The 18,947-nt window shown below is 32.0% G+C and overlaps 2 protein-coding genes and 1 long non-coding RNA gene across 4 annotated transcripts; 2 read left to right on the forward strand and 1 right to left on the reverse strand.

The window, feature by feature from the left end:
* The first annotated feature begins 6,849 nt into the window (after window positions 1-6,849).
* Window positions 6,850-8,629, forward strand: LOC111911089 (uncharacterized). The gene is made up of 3 exons (XM_023906872.3): window positions 6,850-7,515; window positions 7,679-7,886; window positions 7,974-8,629. The coding sequence occupies exons 1-3, from the start codon at window positions 7,005-7,007 to the stop codon at window positions 8,488-8,490; spliced, it is 1,236 nt and encodes a 411-aa protein (XP_023762640.1). The 5' UTR covers window positions 6,850-7,004; the 3' UTR covers window positions 8,491-8,629.
* Window positions 8,630-9,758: 1,129 nt separating this feature from the next.
* Window positions 9,759-12,026, reverse strand: LOC111911082 (uncharacterized). 2 transcript variants are annotated; one of them, XR_002856766.3, is made up of 4 exons: window positions 11,442-12,026; window positions 11,279-11,323; window positions 10,572-10,668; window positions 9,759-10,045 (listed from the first exon to the last, which is right to left on the reverse strand). It is a non-coding gene; the product is annotated as an uncharacterized LOC111911082 (long non-coding RNA). The 2 variants fall into 2 exon arrangements; XR_006185820.2 differs by lacking the exon at window positions 11,279-11,323.
* Window positions 12,027-15,160: 3,134 nt separating this feature from the next.
* On the forward strand, window positions 15,161-16,196 carry LOC111911083 (uncharacterized). Its single transcript, XM_052766166.1, has 4 exons — window positions 15,161-15,310; window positions 15,458-15,600; window positions 15,730-15,775; window positions 15,870-16,196. Exons 2-4 carry the CDS (start codon window positions 15,502-15,504, stop codon window positions 15,938-15,940), a joined length of 216 nt encoding a protein of 71 aa, XP_052622126.1. The 5' UTR covers window positions 15,161-15,310; window positions 15,458-15,501; the 3' UTR covers window positions 15,941-16,196.
* Window positions 16,197-18,947: the final 2,751 nt, after the last annotated feature.

The raw sequence follows: 18,947 nt of genomic DNA on the forward strand, positions 1-18,947 counted from the left end.
GTTAAATTTTTCTTTGAAGCCTTTTGGTTCGCGAGTAACACGAGTCTGTCCACGTCGAAAATTAGGAATATGATAACGGATGTTTGAACCTTTGTAGGGAGCAAAATAACCTTTTTGTATTTGGATATCTGGCGTCTATAAGGTAAAACTTACCTATAGAGGTACAAATAAAGCATATGATTGTTATTCATTTATAGCATTTGAAAATATAAAACTTCTATTAATAAATAATAATAATAGCCCTCGGCTGGAAGTGGAAACTTAACTTCACGTCTCCTTTGCGCTCCATTAAAAATTCTCGTGTCATGTGCGCTCCCTTCCCATCCAGCCCACACAAAGGTAAAGCACATGTTGAAATCACATGTTGCCATAATATTTTAAGTAACGCAATTCTTTCGTCCAATGTATTTGATTTGGTCACATTGCGGAACAGTGGCCTTCACGTGTGTTCCATCGATAGAACCAATACAATCCTACAAATTCAAAAAATATAATAAGTTACTAATTATTTTTCCAATTACACAAATTCACCAAATAACATAACTTTGCAATAAAATAAGTACCTTGAAGTACGAATAATACCAAGGGTTATTTAAAATATGTTATGGTATAATTTCGTTGTAGTTAGCATTTTGTTTAATGATGTCCTTACTTAGGTTAACCACAACATCCAAGACTTTATGAAAATGCCTATGGATTGTTTCCCTAAAATGGTTAAAGAACTCTTGAACTAACCGATTCCACATCCATGCGCTAAGTACAACAAGAAAATACCAAGGGACTCTTGAATAGATACACGACGTGATTTCTTTAACCCATTATGTGCAACAAGATCCTTACATAACATGTTGAAAATCGAGACTTGTAATATGAAAAGCTCATAACATCAACTCTCATGATCATTAAGTATTTCATTGATAAGCATGTTTCTTGTACGCGAAGATGAACGACGACGTCTACATACATATTTCAATTTATGAGCAAATAGTAAACCTGTGACAGCAAGCCCACATACAAGAAGTGTTTTGAATCTTTTCATGTTCTTCAATTTCATCACATGAGTCATCACTGTCATATGAGTCGTTGCTTTCACAGTCATTGGCCATCAAGATAACCTGTTACTAAAGGAAAAGGAAACAAGGGTAAGATGGAAATTTACCACGTAGTAGATAAAATCATGGAAAAGAAAACAAAATAAAAATCAATGGGCAAGGATAAAATTGACCACAAAACAAGCATGAAACGGAATTACATTAAAACAAACACAAAATAACTGTTTAAAGTCAACGTAATAGATAAAAGAATAAGTCTAACACATGACAACCGTTTAAAGTCAACCTAATAGATAAAATCATGGAAAAGGAAACAAGAGCAAAATCATGGGGCGAGGGAAAACTATACCACAAAAACAAACATGAAACTAACGCATGACATAAAAGTAAAGTATGTGTAACGCCCGTAGATCAGGGCTAGTCAATTTAGAGACGATAAGCGTCAAAAATGACTTTTTGATGGGAAGATTATTTAGAAGGGGTAATCTTAACTAATTTGTAGTATATGTTACAAGGATTCCGTACATATAAAGAACGCCGAAATCCGAGTTATAACGAAGAAGTTATGACATGGCGAAGTTTCGCGACAGAACCGGCACAACGCTGAATGACGTAAAAAGTGAATTTATGATAGAGCGATATTTAGCCTTAGTGATCTAAACGAATGTTGTAGAGTTCGTAAACCGAGAGCGTGCATAAAAAGAATGCCCAAATCTGACTTCGTATGAGGAAGTTATGATTTTTCTAAGTTTCAACTTAGCAGTATGCAGCCCGAAACTCGAATTCGAGATCAATTGATTGTTGGTCGAAACAATCTAAACGAGAATCGAAGATCTCGTTGATAGTAGTGCAATGGTGAAAAGACAGACGAAAACGGACGTCAGATGAAGAAGTTATGAATTTATAACGGAGTTTTCCTGTCCCGGCTTACTAAAATAATATAATAAAAATAAAGTCAAAATTAGCCGAAGGAGCCTAAACGAAAGTTGTAGAGTGTAGTCTCACCTACGCGTGGATATAAAGAACGTTGAAAACGGAGCTCGTATGAGGAAGATATGAATTTCTGAAGTTTTTAAATAATTAAAATATATTTATTTTAATTCGGATAATATCCGAAGGAATGACAAGGCTGGTCTTATCCGAAGAGTACGCCCAGCGTACCTAGGAGTACGCTCCGCGTACAACTGCCTTGCTCAGTCCAACTTCATCCACGTCGCTCCACCGATACTTAGCCACGTAGCGGTCTGATCCGAAGCGTACGCCCATCGTTGGGCTTAGTACGCCCAGCGTACCGAGTACACCCAACGTACTCCGGAATTACGCCCAGCATAACCCCGAAGTTCAGCCCCTGTAAATAGCATGCGAAGGCAGCCGATTCCTTTGCTCATTTTCTCTTCTCTCTCCTGTTTTGCATCTTTTTCGTAAAAGAAATATCCCGAAGCCCCAATATCATTCCCGAGCCCCGAAGCAAGTCCCGAAGCCTCGGAGATCCCGAGAAGTGGAGTTTTTGAGCCAAAGCTATGCCCGCGAGAAGCCCGGTTTTTGTGAAGATCTCTCGGTTTCACCGAAGAATACTACTTCTACAAGTCGTAGCGTTGTCCGGTCATCTTCTGATCAAGTGAGTGTATAGTCCCTTTCATAAACACGATTTTAATACAAATATTGTTTGAATGTATTAAGTATATGTTTGGTGTGAGTGTGTAGCTACTTTCTTCTACCGCATAGATATGAAGTATTTGCTATGAAATACGTGTTATGTGTTTATACGTTGTTAGTTTACTTGAGATGGATGTTGAATGAATGTTTTATACAAGTTTTTAAATTATTTAAACTATATATGTAATTTTATATCTACGAATATGTCGGGTAAATCATGGGTAGATAAGTGATGTGGTATGAAAGATGTTATAGATAATCTTAGCAGATGCGCTTATAGGATAATCTTGGCAGATGCGCTTATAGGATAAGGTCGGCAGATGCGCCAATTAGAGAATGTCATAATACTAGAAGATGCGCTTATAGGATAATCCTAGCAGATGCGCTTATAGGATAAGGTCGGCATATGCGCCAAATAGAGAATGTCATAATATTAGCAGATGCGCTTATACGATAATACCAGCAGATGTGCTTAAAGGATAACATCGGCAGATGCGCCTAAAAGAGAAGGTCATAAACCTGGCAGTCGCGCCTCATAGTGTATGACGTAATCCTGGCAGAGGCGCTTAAAGGATGATGTTGGTAGATGCGCCTTATGTAGCAAAAGATTTTTGTACCAATTCCTTAGGTCAATCCTTAGGAATGAATGAATGACGGGTAGTTGAATTCTTAGGGTAAAATCCTAAGAAATAAAGAAGATAATGGGGATGGGTAATTGGGTTGATTGTTTGATGATTAAATATAATAAATAATAATTATATTATTGTGGGTTGAAAACTTTATACGCTCACCAGACTTCCAAGCCTGACCCACTCAGTTTTCTTTGTATCACAGGTATCGATGCGAATACCCATTTCACTGAGAGATTAAAAGAGATGTAAATCACTAGTGTAAATGAATATATGATATGTTTATGCTTATGTGTCTGTATCGGAACATGACATCCCGAGGTTTTATTATTAAATAAAAATACATTCTCTTTGAGAAATGTTTTGATAAGTTATTATCATATCTTGTTTTGGGAACAAATTCTGCAACCGTTTTCTTTAAACGATTACTCTGGTTTATAAAACAAAGCATAAACAAATCGGTCTTTTCTGGCCGTGAAATTGGGGATGTCACAGTATATCTTCAACTACTTCTCTTTCTCTATAATCCTCTTGAGAAACTCCATCTTTGTTTCATTAGTCTTTGGAACCATAAAATTCTGATGAGCTGGCTTCTTTAAAAAGACCTCCAACTCTTCCAAATATCCTATTGAACCTTCTTCAAAACCCGGGAAAGTAGACACAATTGCCATGCAATATTCTATTGTTGGTGAGTGTGTGGTTTGTCTTGAGGGATGAGTGATCCTTGTTAACAAAACATCAAAAACAGTGTCCAGTTTCTCTTTATAGGACGAGTTTACATTACTTATTCCTTTAAATTTTCTTTTGTTGTCGCGCCTGGGAGTTACTTATTTCCCTTCCCTTTCTTACTAGAACTATCATATGTGAGAAAAGGATCAACATCATCAAATAAGAGGACTTCGTTAGTAACTTCTTTTCTATCCGTAATATCCACAAACTGTACATTATCCGGAGTGCCACTGTCGTAAAATTCGGAAGGTACCTTAGCCTTGTCTCCAACAGCTACGGTATCCCGAAATAAAGCCTCTTAATATGTCTGATATACCTCCAAATTCTTATCCTTAAACTTAGCATACTATTTATCTTCCTATATGTACAAAATGAGAATGTCACAAAAAACACAATACAAATAATAAATTGCTAGATAAAATTTATGATTATTACCTTTATTTTCTCATCCTACCATTCCTTTGATGCCGAGATTATATTTCTTACGGGATCAATTGAAAGTCCCATTTCTAGTATTGTTAAACGGTCATAATATTTGAACTCATTTTGCATAATGTCCCATTTGTTTTTCATTTGATTTATGTCCAAATCTTTACCTATTCATTCCAAAAGCCTCTTACATATATTTTGGCATGCAGTCTTATTGAAATAAGTACCCGGTCTATTCCCGTTTTTTATCTCGTTCATACATTCCTCAAGAAACATCTTGAATGTATGAGGATCCTAATTAATTCTATTTGTAACTTTCAGTTTGGGTGCATTAATACCCACATCATGAACATTTAAAAAAAAAAAAAAAAAAAAAAAAAAAAAAAAAAAAAAGAGAATCATGGTAATGAATGAAGAAAATTCTGAATTTTCACCCTAATGTTGAATCAAAACACGCAGAGGAATTTGTAAATGCAAACAAGAATCACTACCATCAATAGGAGCAAATAACAACAAGAATTTCTGTAGCAACAAACATGTAGAAGGAAAAGAAAAAGAAACACGTTATGAATTTGTAAATGCCAACAAAAATCACTGACATCAATAGCAGCAAATAACAACAATAATCAATGATGAAGAAAAAAAGAAGCATCAATGGCTTCCTCGTTGATTTATGCATGACGAAAAAAAATGTATACAAGACGGAAAAAAAATAAAGAAAACGCAAATGTGATCGTCAATGGCTTCCAGGTCGTCGATGGCTTCCAGGGTCGATGGCACGTCGAGAAGTAATAGCGAACGATAGAAGAATTGTGAAGCTAATTAATCGAGAAAGGGTTTATAGGTTTATGTATCGTTTTTTTAAGGGTAATTCGGTTAATTCTCAAATCCCTTAAAATAAGCAATAAGTAATAAACATCTTCTACTTATTAGAATCAGTTTATTCCTACGACAATAAGCTGATTTTTAAGGATTCTTATCTAAACAATTAAACTTAGCTTACTGTGGTGGGAATAAACAATAAACAAATTTTTGAACACCATCTCTTTTCCCTATCCAAACACCCTCAAACTTAGCTTACTGGGTTGGGGGATGGAGAGTGTTTAGATAGGAAATAAGAGTGATGGGTATGGGCACTCTGATAACGGCGTTTTTGTGTGCCACCTAAGCACCAAAAGTTTTCTTAATCTCCAGCTTTATTTGTTGGGGGTGGTGTTCAATTTCCTCAACGCCGTTGAGGTGAAGAAATGCAGAAAAAGAGAAAGTCATTCATTGGCTGGAAATGGGCGTTTCAACTCGTTTTCGTGGCCACGAGATTCAACCTACGAGATGCAACGAGTTAGGGGGGGCGGTGTTCCCCTCGTTTAAGACGGCGTTGAGTCGTGCCACGTCACACACTCACACTCGTCTCTTCTCGTTGAGGCCCATACCGGATGCTCTGAGCAATATCCAAACACATTAAAAGGGTATTCGGTAAATTTAACACCTATTTTTTATTTTATTATTATTATGTATCCAAACACCCTCCAACTAGGGGTGTGCAAAAAACCGCACAAACCGCTCACACCGCACCAAACCGCACCGCATAATGCGGTTTAGAATTTTGTGATGCGGTTTGCGATTCATCATTTTATCAAACCGCACTATGCGGTGTGGTTTGTGGTTTGTATTTATAAAACCGTGGTTCAAACCGCACCACACCGCATTTTATATATATACTTTTTTTCTTTACTTTATTATAATTTCAAATCACGGTTTAGAAACGATGTATTTAAATATATTTCTTACAATAACCAAATATCTATAACGTAACATTAAATCACTATTAGATGAAGATCCAACGATTTACAAGAATATAGCAATTATAACGGCAATATAGAGCAATAACAATGACACTTACAAAACTATACTAGCATGAATCACAATTTATTACAAACGATTTAACTTAAAAATTGTATTTGTTTTTATAAAATAAAAGCAATCAGTTTTTTTAACCGGGTCAGTTTTTTGGTTTTTTGATAGATTTAATGTTGAACAACTCATTAAACCGCACAAACCGCAACCAAACCGCATAAACCGCCCGCAACAAACCGCACCGCATAACGCAGTTTTGAACATCTATGGTGCGGTTTTCGGTTTCTAAAATATTCAAACCGCATATGCGGTGCGGTTTGCGATTTTGATTCTAAACCGCACCAAACCGCACTGCACACATCCCTGCCTCCAACCCTGGACACCCTTTTATTATTATTATTATTATTATTATTATGTATCCAAACACCCTCCAACCCTCAAGAAGGTTATTTTTTGAAATAGTGAAAAGTTAAAATGGTTTTATACGGGTTTTCCTTTGCAAAACGGCAAATATCAATCCCTTATTTGCAGAACGGAGAGCATCGTTGTGTCCTTGTGTGTGAGTGTGTGTATATCCAAAACTACGCAGACCCTGCAAAATCCGTTTGATAATTGAATCCCTCGCAGCTCATCTTCTCAAATTCATCTACCAACAATGAACAATGGAGTACTCTTAAAACCGAATACTCTGTTCCAAATCCCCATCTCACCCACTTCCCCTCTTCTTCATTCCAACAAAACCCACCATTCTTTCTTCTCAATTCAACTTCCCAAACACAAGTTACTCTCGTTTCATGTCAAATTATCATCAGGATTTCCTGTTTTTGCCTCAAAAACCTCAATAAAAGTCGAAACTAACATTCCTGAAACGGAGAATTCCGATTTCGAAGATGAATTTGATGAGCAATTCGAAGAAGACGACGAAGATGAAGTCGAAGACGAAGATGAAGAGATTTTTGTTCCGTTGAAGAACATGAGGCAATGGACCCGGAATAAACCACAAGGGTTTGGTGAAGGGAAAGAATACGATACGAGCGTTGAAGATAAATTACTCGAAGAATTGGAGCAGAGTAGGGTTGCTCAGCTTGCAAATGTCACTAACCTCAAGAAAAACCCCGAAGATGGAAACCCTAATTCTAAAAAAGAAAAGCTTCTGAAACAGAAAGGTTATTATTCTCACTTGCTCTTGAATCTCCTCTTCCTCAAACCCCATAATTGCATAAAAACATAATCCCTTCATTGCAGGATATGCTTTTGACTTTAATACACATTTTGTCAAAAAGATTGAATTTTTATATTCAATCTTGATTTTGTTATCTTCTTTTTCAGTCCCTGAAGCCATTCCAAATGGAACCCGTGTGCGATTGATTAATCTTCCAAAGAAAAAGAACATTCATAGAGATTTACAAGCAGCTTTTAAACCGTTTTCTGGAATCATAAACATAATTCCAGCTGTTTTGGGGAACGAAAAGACCAGAGAACCTGTTTGCAAAGGCTTTGCTTTTGTTGATTTCAAATCAGAGAAAGAGGCCAATAGGTACTTTACTTACAATAAAATCAAAGAATTTGGACCTCAAATGTCAAACTTTTGAATCCTAAATTATGTGTTTCGACCTTTTGACAGATTTGTGGACATTATTTCAACTGAGCCCATTACTTTTGGGAAGGTTGAGAAGCAAATCAGATGTGAGATAATGAAATCAACCTCTCCAAATCCACCTTCCATTAAAGCACCTGTTCATGGAACAAAAAACTCTCTTCCAATTACAAATCCCAATGCGCTACTCCCCTCTTCAAATCCTGTGACTGAAACACTATTGGATTCATACGTGGAGGATGCTGCTTTTGATACGTTCAAGAACATTGATGAAAATGAAGATGAATTTGTGAAATTTGATAACGTGATTCAAGAAAAAGAAAAGGAGATGGTTTCAGAGCCATTGAAGAAAGTTGGAGAAAAGGAGAAGAAGAAGAAAAAGAAGATGAAGACAGTTAAAAAGAAAGTAGAGAATGTAACAAAACAGAATATTCCTGGATCTGCAAACAGGTTGAAGATGAAGGAGAAGGCTTTGCTTTCTGGTGTTTTCTCAAAATATGGTGGCAAATCTGCCATGGTTGCTAAAGGAACAGAGGTTGAATGAGAGATTTTGTTGTTTTTGTAATTTTTTGTTTAGAAGAATGAGACTAAGTGTTATTGTAGTTAGAGTTATTAGTTTTTGATCTTCCATGTTTATGTTTCAAGGTTTTACCTCAAAGTTTATATATTTGTATTTGAGTAAATTACACGAATGGTCCCTATGGTTTGGGGTAATTTGCGCGTTTGGTCCCTAACTTAATTTTTTTAACTCGGAAAGTCCTTACTGTTTGTTTTTGTTACACGCTTGGTCCCTACTATTTGTTTTTGTTATGCGTTTGGTCCTTGTCTTACAAAAAAAAACTATTATTTAAATTGGAAAATATAGTGGGGTCGGTAAGGTGAAGGGTGAAGTTGGAGGTGTGTTTATCTAAATAAATTAAAAAATCAAGGGAAAAATAGTTTTTTTTAGATAAGATAGGGACCAAATGCGTAACAAAAACAAACAGTAGGAATCTTCCGAGTTAAAAAAATAAGTTAGGGACCAAACACGTAAATTACCCTAAACCCTAAACCATAGGGACCATTCGTGTAATTTACTATTTATATTTTTAATCGTCAGTTAAAAGGTTTATCTCCTAGTCAATGGAAGATCAATCAATATACACATTCAATCCTAATACCTTTATATTTATAGCCATTGTTTATGTATGACTATGTATGTGTGTTTAGATTATCCATTAAAAATTTTTTTTCCCAATAATATTTGTGTGTTTCAAAGTATGTTGTTATTTTTAGATAAAAATTAAAGTATATTGCTATTATTGTTTTCATGGAAAGTAGGTTGATATTAAAATATATTGGTATTGCTGTTTATGTGAGTTATATGGCTTCTTCAATGTTTATGTGTGTTATTATAAAAAAACTGTATTTTGTTATTTGTCAAGTAGGTCATGTAAATTATTTAACTAGGTTATAACCGTGTGTTACACGGTTAACAAAATAAAATAAGATAAGAAAAATGTAATCATTAATCATAAATTATAAAGTTACTTTTATATAACATTTGATACTTGTTTAAATGTTCTTTGAAATTTTGAATTGGATTCTTCAATATGTTATGAATCCGATGCTTATTCAGCATATTACATTTGAGTTGAATAAATTCATAAAAATGTGAAACATGATTGTGTAAATATTCATTTATCCCTTCTAAGTGAATCAAAAATGAAAATGTAGGTGTAGAAATGTTATTTTTCTATTGATTATTAGACGGAAGGTGCTTACAAAAGCATAACTTGTAATTGTATAACTTGAAACCAATATCATTTTTTAAACACAATTTAAATAATATAATATAAACTAACGTCTTTCAATACAAATTCTCAACAATTTTAAACAACTTCCAACATCATCTGAAAAGAATAAAAAATGAAAAAGTTTCCTTTCTTCAATATCATCTCAAAAGAGAGGAAAAATGAGTCTTAATTAAAAGAGAAAGAGGAAAATGTTAGAAGAAGAACAAAGGGCTTTATTGCTTATCCCTTTAGAGTGTTGATGTCAATTTTGATAATTTTACCCCTAACCAACATAGTATATTAAAGAGAACGCAAATCGGATACCTGAGAAGAATCAAAATACAATGGTTAAAAAGGAAAAAAAAAAAGTTAAAATTATAAAATAAATGAATAAAATCAGAGATTATATATGATTTGGATTTTCTTTTGCGGTTCCAAAATTATTTCTTTTTATGTAAAAAAAGAATTATGGTTGTAATTAGGGATTATAGATATTGCATGTGATCAACTTGGTAGTTCACCTTAAAATTGCAAAATTACTATTTTGAACATCAAATGTCTTTGATCCATTTATCTCAAATTTATTTTGGGGTTTTTATTTTGCAAAATCATATTTCTAGCAAGAAATTTCTCTTAAAAGAATATAACCTTGACTCTACAACGAATCAAATTGGGTATTATTTTCATGCTAAACATTTTTCAAGTTCATAAGGGCAAAACAGTCATATTATCATCCCCAAATCAAAGAAAAGTTAAGAGTTGTGGAACTTAGGACCGAAGTTAATTTATTGTTAGATTCATGTCTTCTATACATAATTCATTTTATCATCGAGTCATTAGACAAGATTACCAAAACGTTTAGTGTCATGGACTTTTGAACAATATCCTTTAATCTTTTGTTGTTTGACAATATACTCACTTCACCCCTTTCCACACGCCTTCAAAATCTTCTACCAATACAATGGAAGATAAAATTAGAAATAATATACTGTAAAATATGATAAGAGAGAAAATATATATTACATATAACACAGAAGATTTCCATTCCATCTTCAAGCCATTTATGATTAAAGATGATTATAGTAAATCAAAAACTTCATCAGGCACCTTCAAATTTGATTCTAATCATTATAGAAAGGAAAACAATAATGTTTATCATCAACCATGCTTGCTTGATGGATTGTTGTCCTAAAATCTTAAGAACCAAATAAAGACAAAAATATATTTTTTAAATTTGGATTCATGAGATGAATAATTAATTAATTTTCATAAAACGTTGAATGGAATGTACAATTGTTCAACTCTTGCAATAAAATTTTACTATGGCATTCCATCAAACACCTTGTATGCACTCTAACGAATATTAACTCTCATCTCCTTATTATCGGTTGCCTATTACCATTTATAAACCATTCAAGCTAATAGTTATATTAAAGTACTGTGAATCAACTTTATTTATTGAAATGTGATTCAAATTAAACTTAACGAATAAATAATAAATAATTTTTTCCAGATTAAGGAAGCAAAAAAATATGGATGAAATTTAGGAATAAGCACCTAGTAACATCGATGATATTCAACTAAGGAGGACCTGCAAACTCACTGCATGATTTTTTTTAGAGATTTAGAAAAGAAAAAAAAGGTAGTATCTTCCAATGGGGTAAGGCGTCCACATTTAAAGTACCACACACACACAATACAACAACACAAAAATATTTACCTGATGGTATGAATCTTCAAATCTCATAGAAGGATAAATATTAAAATCGATGCAAAAGTTAAAAGCATGTAGGCTGCTAGAAACCGAGTGCAGACGAATGTTCAAATCACAAATTACCGAAGCATATAAGAAGGGGAGTAATTGGGTCATCAGTTTAAATTTTTTGAAAAGATTACGTTTGCTGATTTATTGCCTAGAATATTGCTAATTTATTGAAATCAGAATAGTTTCCGATTTAAAAATTGATTTTCAGCAATGTTTTTGGATGAAGAAAAAAGCAGGAAATAGAGTCAAGGGCATAGGAGAATATGACACGTGGCATGAGATTGTGTTTAAAAGAGGACATGTGGCTGGTTTAAGAGTCTTTTTTTATTAGAGATAGAGATTATTGAAAATCATCTAAAAAGGCTTATGATAAAACAAATCGATAAATTTGAGTTGATAACTAAATAATTTTAAAGTAAAAACTTATATGCATGACTTTTGAACTTAAAAGGTTTTGAATTTTAGTCATTATAAATAACTGAATCTGTATACAAAAAGATATTTCATCCTACATAATTGAAAGCACGATCCTAACTTTAAAAATCATATCTTAAAAAAAAAAAAAAAAAAAAAAAAAATACCTACTGATCCTAACTTTTTCAACTTTATTTCAGGATATGTTTATAAAAATCAATAATGTTTTTTTTTTATTATTATCTCTTCCATTTAAACCATCATGTTATGTGATTTACCTCATGTCAAGGAAGTTGTATACCATGCGAATTTTGAGCTTATTTATGATCATAGCATGTTAAAATAAGTTTTATTTTATTATATATATAATAGTCATTTTAGATGATTTTGATCGAATACAATACCGATTATAAAATTGAATTATCTCAATTATAATTTACATGGTTGAATAATTTATATTATGGGGTGTTTGGAATTGTTTATTCAAAATAGTTTATGCTTTTTGTAGAAAAAAAAATTATTAGGTTGCATTTCAAAAGGTAACGTAAAATGACCAAAAATGACACCTTATATATTATTGTTTCTTTAAAGGATAAAATTGTAATTTAGTTTTTATTTTTTTAATAAGGAGTTTCTAATAAGTTAAAAAAACCAACTCATATAGATACCATACCGGAATAATCTTTTTTTTTTTTTTGGTAGCTTAAACACTACTATATACTTATTACCTGTGTTATATAGGAATAAGCTGATAAGCACATTTACTAAGCAATTAGAAACACCTCCTATATACTACAGCTTAATCTCCAAAATGGATGAAATATTGTTACGAAGCGACTTTTATAAGAAGTATGGATGAGCAAAAACCAGACCGAAAACCGAAAACCAAAAAAAAACGACATAATCGAAACCGAAAAAACAAAACCAAAGCAATAACCGACGGTTTAGGTTTGAATTTTACAAAAAACGAAAAACAACGGTTGGTTCGGTTTTGATGTAAAAAACCGCCCATAAAAACCGAACCGAACCACATATATATTATTTATTATATTTTAAACTTTAGTTTTAGACTTTAGACTTTATCCTTTTTATTACTTTATGTTTATTTTTAACAAACTGTTAGTGGTGTTAAACTTTGATCTTTTGAACACTTTTATGCTTTTAAAATACTAGAATCCGTACTATTTATTTTAATATATTTAAAGTAGATACAATATTATTTATCGTAATGTACTTTCACTGGGTGTGAACCAAAAAACTAGAAAAAAAACAAGAACTCATAAACCCATGGTTTAAAACCAAAAACCCGTAAACCCAACCCGGAAAACCGAACCATGCAAAAACCAAACCTATATTGGTTTAAAACCCGAAAAACCGATTTTCTACGGTTTGGTTTGGTTTTAGCAAAAAACCAACCCAAACCGACCCATGTTCATCTTTAATAAGAAGGATTAATATGGTAAATGGATAATAAACTATTTATTCTGGTTATGTAAAAGGTAACATAGCAAGTAAATATTTTATTCTTAAGAACTTTATTTAAAATGCTATTTTATGTTAGGCACCTAAAGGTCATTATGTACCAGATCTAATAAATGAAAATCAATTTTGTCAAATATCATATTTTCATTAAATTTGACACATGTCATTTTATAAGAATTTTTAAATTATTTCTTTTCAACTTGTCATTTTTTTAAATTGTTCATTTTTCTTAAATTTAAAATCCACATTTTAATGAGATTTATATATGTAAAGTAGATCATTCTATTAAATTTCATAATAAATGTTCTACAACCTTTATTACTTACTTTATTTATTATATTCTTTGTATTTATGTAAAATTATTACTTTAAAAAATATGTAATTCTTCTAATTTTATATTAAACTTTTTTATAAACCCGTGTAATACACGCGTCTCACACCTAATTAATTAACATACGACAATGTTATGGAATAGCCAAATAGGATCACTTATCACCGCTATTTGGACTTGGAAAAATTAGGATGTTTTAAATAAAAATTTAAAAATAATAAAGCCTTTGGGCCGGGACTATGAATTATGAATCCTGATTTATTCCATGATACTTTTAATCCATGCACGAAAAAGGAGTTTATGGACGAATATAAATAATACTTCCATTTAATTTTCTAGGTATTTAATTACGTTACGAGAGGAAAATCCCACGTTTGGAAACTCCAAACCACGCACGACCCACAACCTACGGCGCTGCTTCTTCAGCCGTTCGACAACGCTTATTCAGCCGGCATTGCTTCATTCGCTTATTCTTCAACCCACTCGAAAACGGTAACTCTAAATTTGATCTTATATTCTGATTCTGTTAATTAATATGTATGATGTCTGTTGTTTTTTTTTTTATTATGTTGTGCCTCAAGAACGAAAACTATATCTTTAGTTAACTTTCATCCCAGAGTACGTAATTAAACCAACAAATTGTTTAGTTCCTTCATAGTCACGTAACTTCATGAAAGTGCATATGAATCATTAATAATTTAATATTCACTTGATTATTATATGACAAAGACATGTTTCATCTTATAGAGAACACATAACCAAGAACATGTAATTATTGAGAAAATTAGGATAAACATATTTGGAAATAATTATCAATTGAGTTAGAAGTTAAAACTCCATTACATTTATGTTGAACTATTTTGATTCTGTCGAATTTCACAATAGTTGCCCCATTGTTGATATATACATAAGATTAACCATAATAACATCGTTAGAAAAATATAACATGCATATGGGAAACAGTTTAGAAAGAATATTTTACTTTTATTTATGAATAACAACTGTGTTTTAGGTACTTGTATTTTCGCAGATGAGAAGCCCATTTCGCAGATGGGATCTTCTCATCTACGAAATGGGTGGCCATTTTTGTAATTTCGGTTTTTTTTGGCTATTTTTGTAATGCAATTAGTGTAAATGGCTATTTTTGTCATTTTCTCAAGAGTTAAATACCTTGGATAGCAGTTGTGTAATCTCAACAATTGTTATGATGGTTAAAAACCCTAATTCATACTCTTCCTTTGTCTTCTAATAACATAGACAAGTCAAGTGAAAAAAAATTAAAGCGTTTCTTTGTATTTTCTACCGGCTAATTTGTTTCAAATGTGAATAATTAAAAGGATGACAAGTATTTTCTAAGACAAAAAAAATGGCATTTTAAAACTAAATATTAAATGTTGTTGGGTTTCTACGATAAAAACCTTAAAAATTACTTAAAATAATATAAAATAAATAAATAAAGGTTATTGGTCAAACCTAATAAGATTATCTCTGTTTGTAAAACCCCTCATCTCCCCTCCGCTCGAAGGTGGAGACGCCAAGATATTCCCTCTTCCATTCAGCCGGCGGCGACACCGACGAATTGACGGAAAAGAACTTTGTATGCTTTTTCACTTCTCTTTCACACTATCTTCCGATTATATCTCCACCATTTTTTTCTTCTTTCACCATTTTCGCATTCTCATCAGAAATAATTCAGATTCATCATCCTGGTCTCAAAACCTAACCTAATTTACAAAATTTTCAGAATTTGAATTCAGTATTTCTCTTCATTTGTTGATCGAATTAAAAATGGATCCACAACCGATCATTCACAAGGACGATGCAGATGAGGATGATGAGAACGTGAAGCAGCTCCAGCAATGCTCTTCTCTATATATATTATTACAGGTAAAATATATATATATATATATATATATATATATATATATATATATATATATATATAGCTCTGAAATTCTTCATTAACCCCAAAACAAACTCTGGAATCTGAAATTTGGTGTATACAATTCTTTTCAGGATTGTCTTGTTAATTCTAATAGGAATTGGAAGGTTTGCCAGAAAGGTAATGCTCCTTATATCATCTGTAACAACAATTCATTGATTGCTATTTGCTTCCAGAATGTTCTAACTGTTTTACATTGTGCATTTATTTACAGAAGTTCAAGATCTCAAAGCTTGCAATGAGAGAAGACAAAATATCAAAACTCGCACAAATGGTGGAAGTTAGGAGTATAAATGCAAATGGGCAACAGATAATTTGCATAAAGCCCTAACCTTTAATCCAGGAAAAGCTACAACAAACTTCCATTCATCTGTTTATTATTAGCAACTTACTTTGATTTATTTCCAAAATAAACATTTCAGATTTCAGTGATATAGAATGTGTATTTCTTTTCATTTGCACTAAACATTTTTCAAAAACCCTCTTAACTATTACTGATTTTTCAGCCAAATGTCATTTATATGCTTTCGTGTCGTATCTACATTCAACTTGCGATGTTTCTTTATTTTATTTTATTTTGTTAAAATCACGGTAAAAAACCATGCATTTTATCAAAATTTCATATTTGTTGATCGTTTGGGATATCATTTAAAAACAACCTATTAACTTATTATTTTCTTTGAAAAGTTAGTAAGTTAAAAAAAATGTTTGACAATATGAAAACAACTTTTCATCGAGCCTTTAAAAAGGAAATTTCAATAAGTTAGAATTTCCAAGTTTTTAAAATTTCTTGTAACTTTTTTGCTTGTAAATGCTAAAATACCCTTTAAAATACGTATAAGTTAGGTAGTGTTTGGCTAAGCTTTTTAAAAAAAACTTATTACGTTCCACACCACTATAAGTTAAAAAAATGTTTGGATGAAAATAACTTATTTCGGTAGGGAATCTTTAATAAGTCATTTTTTCATAAGTTACCTTACACTTATTTATTAACTTATAAGCTAATAATCAATAAGTTTTTTTGCCAAACACCCTCTTAATGTAAACACTGTTTAAAAAATAACTTATTGACTTATTGACTATTCCCACCATAAAAACTAATCTAAATACTATTTAAAAAACTTCATTTTCTACAACCATAAGTCCATAAGTCATTTTGTATAAAAGTTTTTTTTTTTTGAAGTTCAAAATGAATTCCTACACCCTCTTAGTCTCTTAATTGTTCTTGAAATTTCAGATTACGAATATCCAAAATTTTAATATGAAATATATTTTACTTTCAGAAAAGGTAATTGCAATGCAACATAAAGCTCCGGACATAATGGTCACTTAAGTCAAACCAAAAAAATCCGGTTGTTTCTATATATTTCCAAATTTCAAAGTCATATTTGTAAATATCCCAAAACTCAGAATAAAATGGACTTTTTATTTATTACGGTAGATTAAACATTTTCTTCCCAATGAAATGGCAAAATTATTGATTTCTATCCTTTTAAAATATTCTTGGTGTCTTGGATAACTTTGTAGTAATATTCATCCCCGTAAGAACGTAAGAAAGTATTTGGTATGTGAAACTGGACAACAAAAAAGTCCTTTTATAGGCGTTTGAGTTTGACACACGCATAACAAGAGCAAATGCGCATTTGATTGACTATTTGACAATTTTATACTTACTCGAAAAGATTTTAAACATCTATGGGTCAAAGTTAAAAAAGTGACACAAAGTTTCTACTGTTCACTTGCATGTTAACATGCATTGGAATGCAAGCAACTCTATATATAGTGCGTGTTCGGCAATACTAGTTGGTAGTTGATTGCGGGTAGCTAGTAACTGGTAGTTGGTAGCTGGTGACGGTTAGCTGATAGTTGTTGCTTTTATTTGTTATATTAGTGTTCGACAAAAGTAGCTGGAAGCTTTTAAAACACGTAAAATTACATAAAATGACATCTTGTAAAAAATATAAAATAGAAACATAATAATAAAAAATTGATTATCTAAATTGTTCTTTTTCAAAACTAGGAAATTTCCGATAACTATGTATTGTTACAAAATCAAGTCATACGGAAACATAAAAAATATAGTAATAATAAAATCATTGACGTCGAGCATTCCATATTAAATTAGCAATATCTTTACGTACACGCTTCATATTATTAAAAGTCTTCATTATTTGTATCCCTACCACGGACATCATGAAGTTCGTCAATTGGTACGCAATTAGGATGTTGTGAAACAAAATTAAAAAACATATCTTCCTCTGAGTTACAACGAATATAGTTATGCTAAGAAAATGTGGCCATAATAATGTTGTTCTGAGTTTGCACACTAAATTTAGGCATTCCATTGAGTATCTTCCATCTATTCTTCAAGATTCTGAATGATCGTTCAATACAACTTCACAATGATGAATGAGAACTATTGAAAGCTTCTTGCATATTAGTTGGAGGATCATTTTCAGATTGAGAGTGATGGTATCTTGTCTTGGAATATGGAACTGTATAACTATTTCTATCTGGATAACCTTTATCAACCAAATAATATTTACCTAATAAAATGATTAAAAATAAGAAATTGTAACATCATTTATATAACAATAGGAAAATAATAAAGTTAATTTTGATAATTTACCTTCAAGTGGTTTGGAGAAGTTCATTGATGGCATGTTAATAGCATGAACGAACACACGTGTGTCATGTGCAGATCCCTCCCATCCAACAGATGCAAAGGTAAAACACATATCAAAATCACAAGTTGTTATTAAGTTAAATGTTTCTACCAATACAACGCAACTGTTGAGTTTCAGGGATGTGTACCACTATGTGTGTACCATCAATACATCTAATGCAATTCCAAATTAGTAATAATATTGTAGTATTGTATTAAAAAGTCAAAAGAAATATATAAATATAATACCTTAAAATACGACATGTATCTTTTATCATTCTTGATGTGTGATGGTATGAATCGAAAGGTTGGATCTTTCGGTCGTATGACATCGCATGCTAGACCCATGAAGCTTTTGTCTTTAGAAGTTATTGCCTCCAGAACTTCATAAAATGCTCTACTAATTGAATCATACGATAGCTGAAATCTCTCACCAATGTCTCGATTGGATACACCTAACACAAGAGTGTATAAAATATCCCTAACTTTTCAACAACTGACATTTTATCACTCGACTCCAATCTGTACTTTTCAACAACTCAAGTTCTTTAGCTAGTTGTAGGAACACATTTGAGTGCATCCTAAATGCATCGACACAAAGAATAGGATGACCATTTAAAATTTCAT

This window comes from Lactuca sativa, chromosome 8 (genome assembly GCF_002870075.4).
Source record: "Lactuca sativa cultivar Salinas chromosome 8, Lsat_Salinas_v11, whole genome shotgun sequence".
Lineage (NCBI taxonomy): Eukaryota > Viridiplantae > Streptophyta > Magnoliopsida > Asterales > Asteraceae > Lactuca > Lactuca sativa.

What these genes read in the sequence shown, in the direction of transcription:
- LOC111911083 (XM_052766166.1), top strand. Translation starts at nt 15,502, where the DNA reads ATGGATCCACAACCGATCATTCACAAGGACGATGCAGATGAGGATGAT. An exon ending in CTCTATATATATTATTACAG is followed by an intron (nt 15,601 to 15,729) that starts GTAAAATATATA and finishes AATTCTTTTCAG; the next exon opens with GATTGTCTTGTTAATTCTAA. An exon ending in TTGGAAGGTTTGCCAGAAAG is followed by an intron (nt 15,776 to 15,869) that starts GTAATGCTCCTT and finishes ATTTATTTACAG; the next exon opens with AAGTTCAAGATCTCAAAGCT.
- LOC111911089 (XM_023906872.3), top strand. Translation starts at nt 7,005, where the DNA reads ATGAACAATGGAGTACTCTTAAAACCGAATACTCTGTTCCAAATCCCC. An exon ending in AAAGCTTCTGAAACAGAAAG is followed by an intron (nt 7,516 to 7,678) that starts GTTATTATTCTC and finishes CTTCTTTTTCAG; the next exon opens with TCCCTGAAGCCATTCCAAAT. An exon ending in TCAGAGAAAGAGGCCAATAG is followed by an intron (nt 7,887 to 7,973) that starts GTACTTTACTTA and finishes ACCTTTTGACAG; the next exon opens with ATTTGTGGACATTATTTCAA.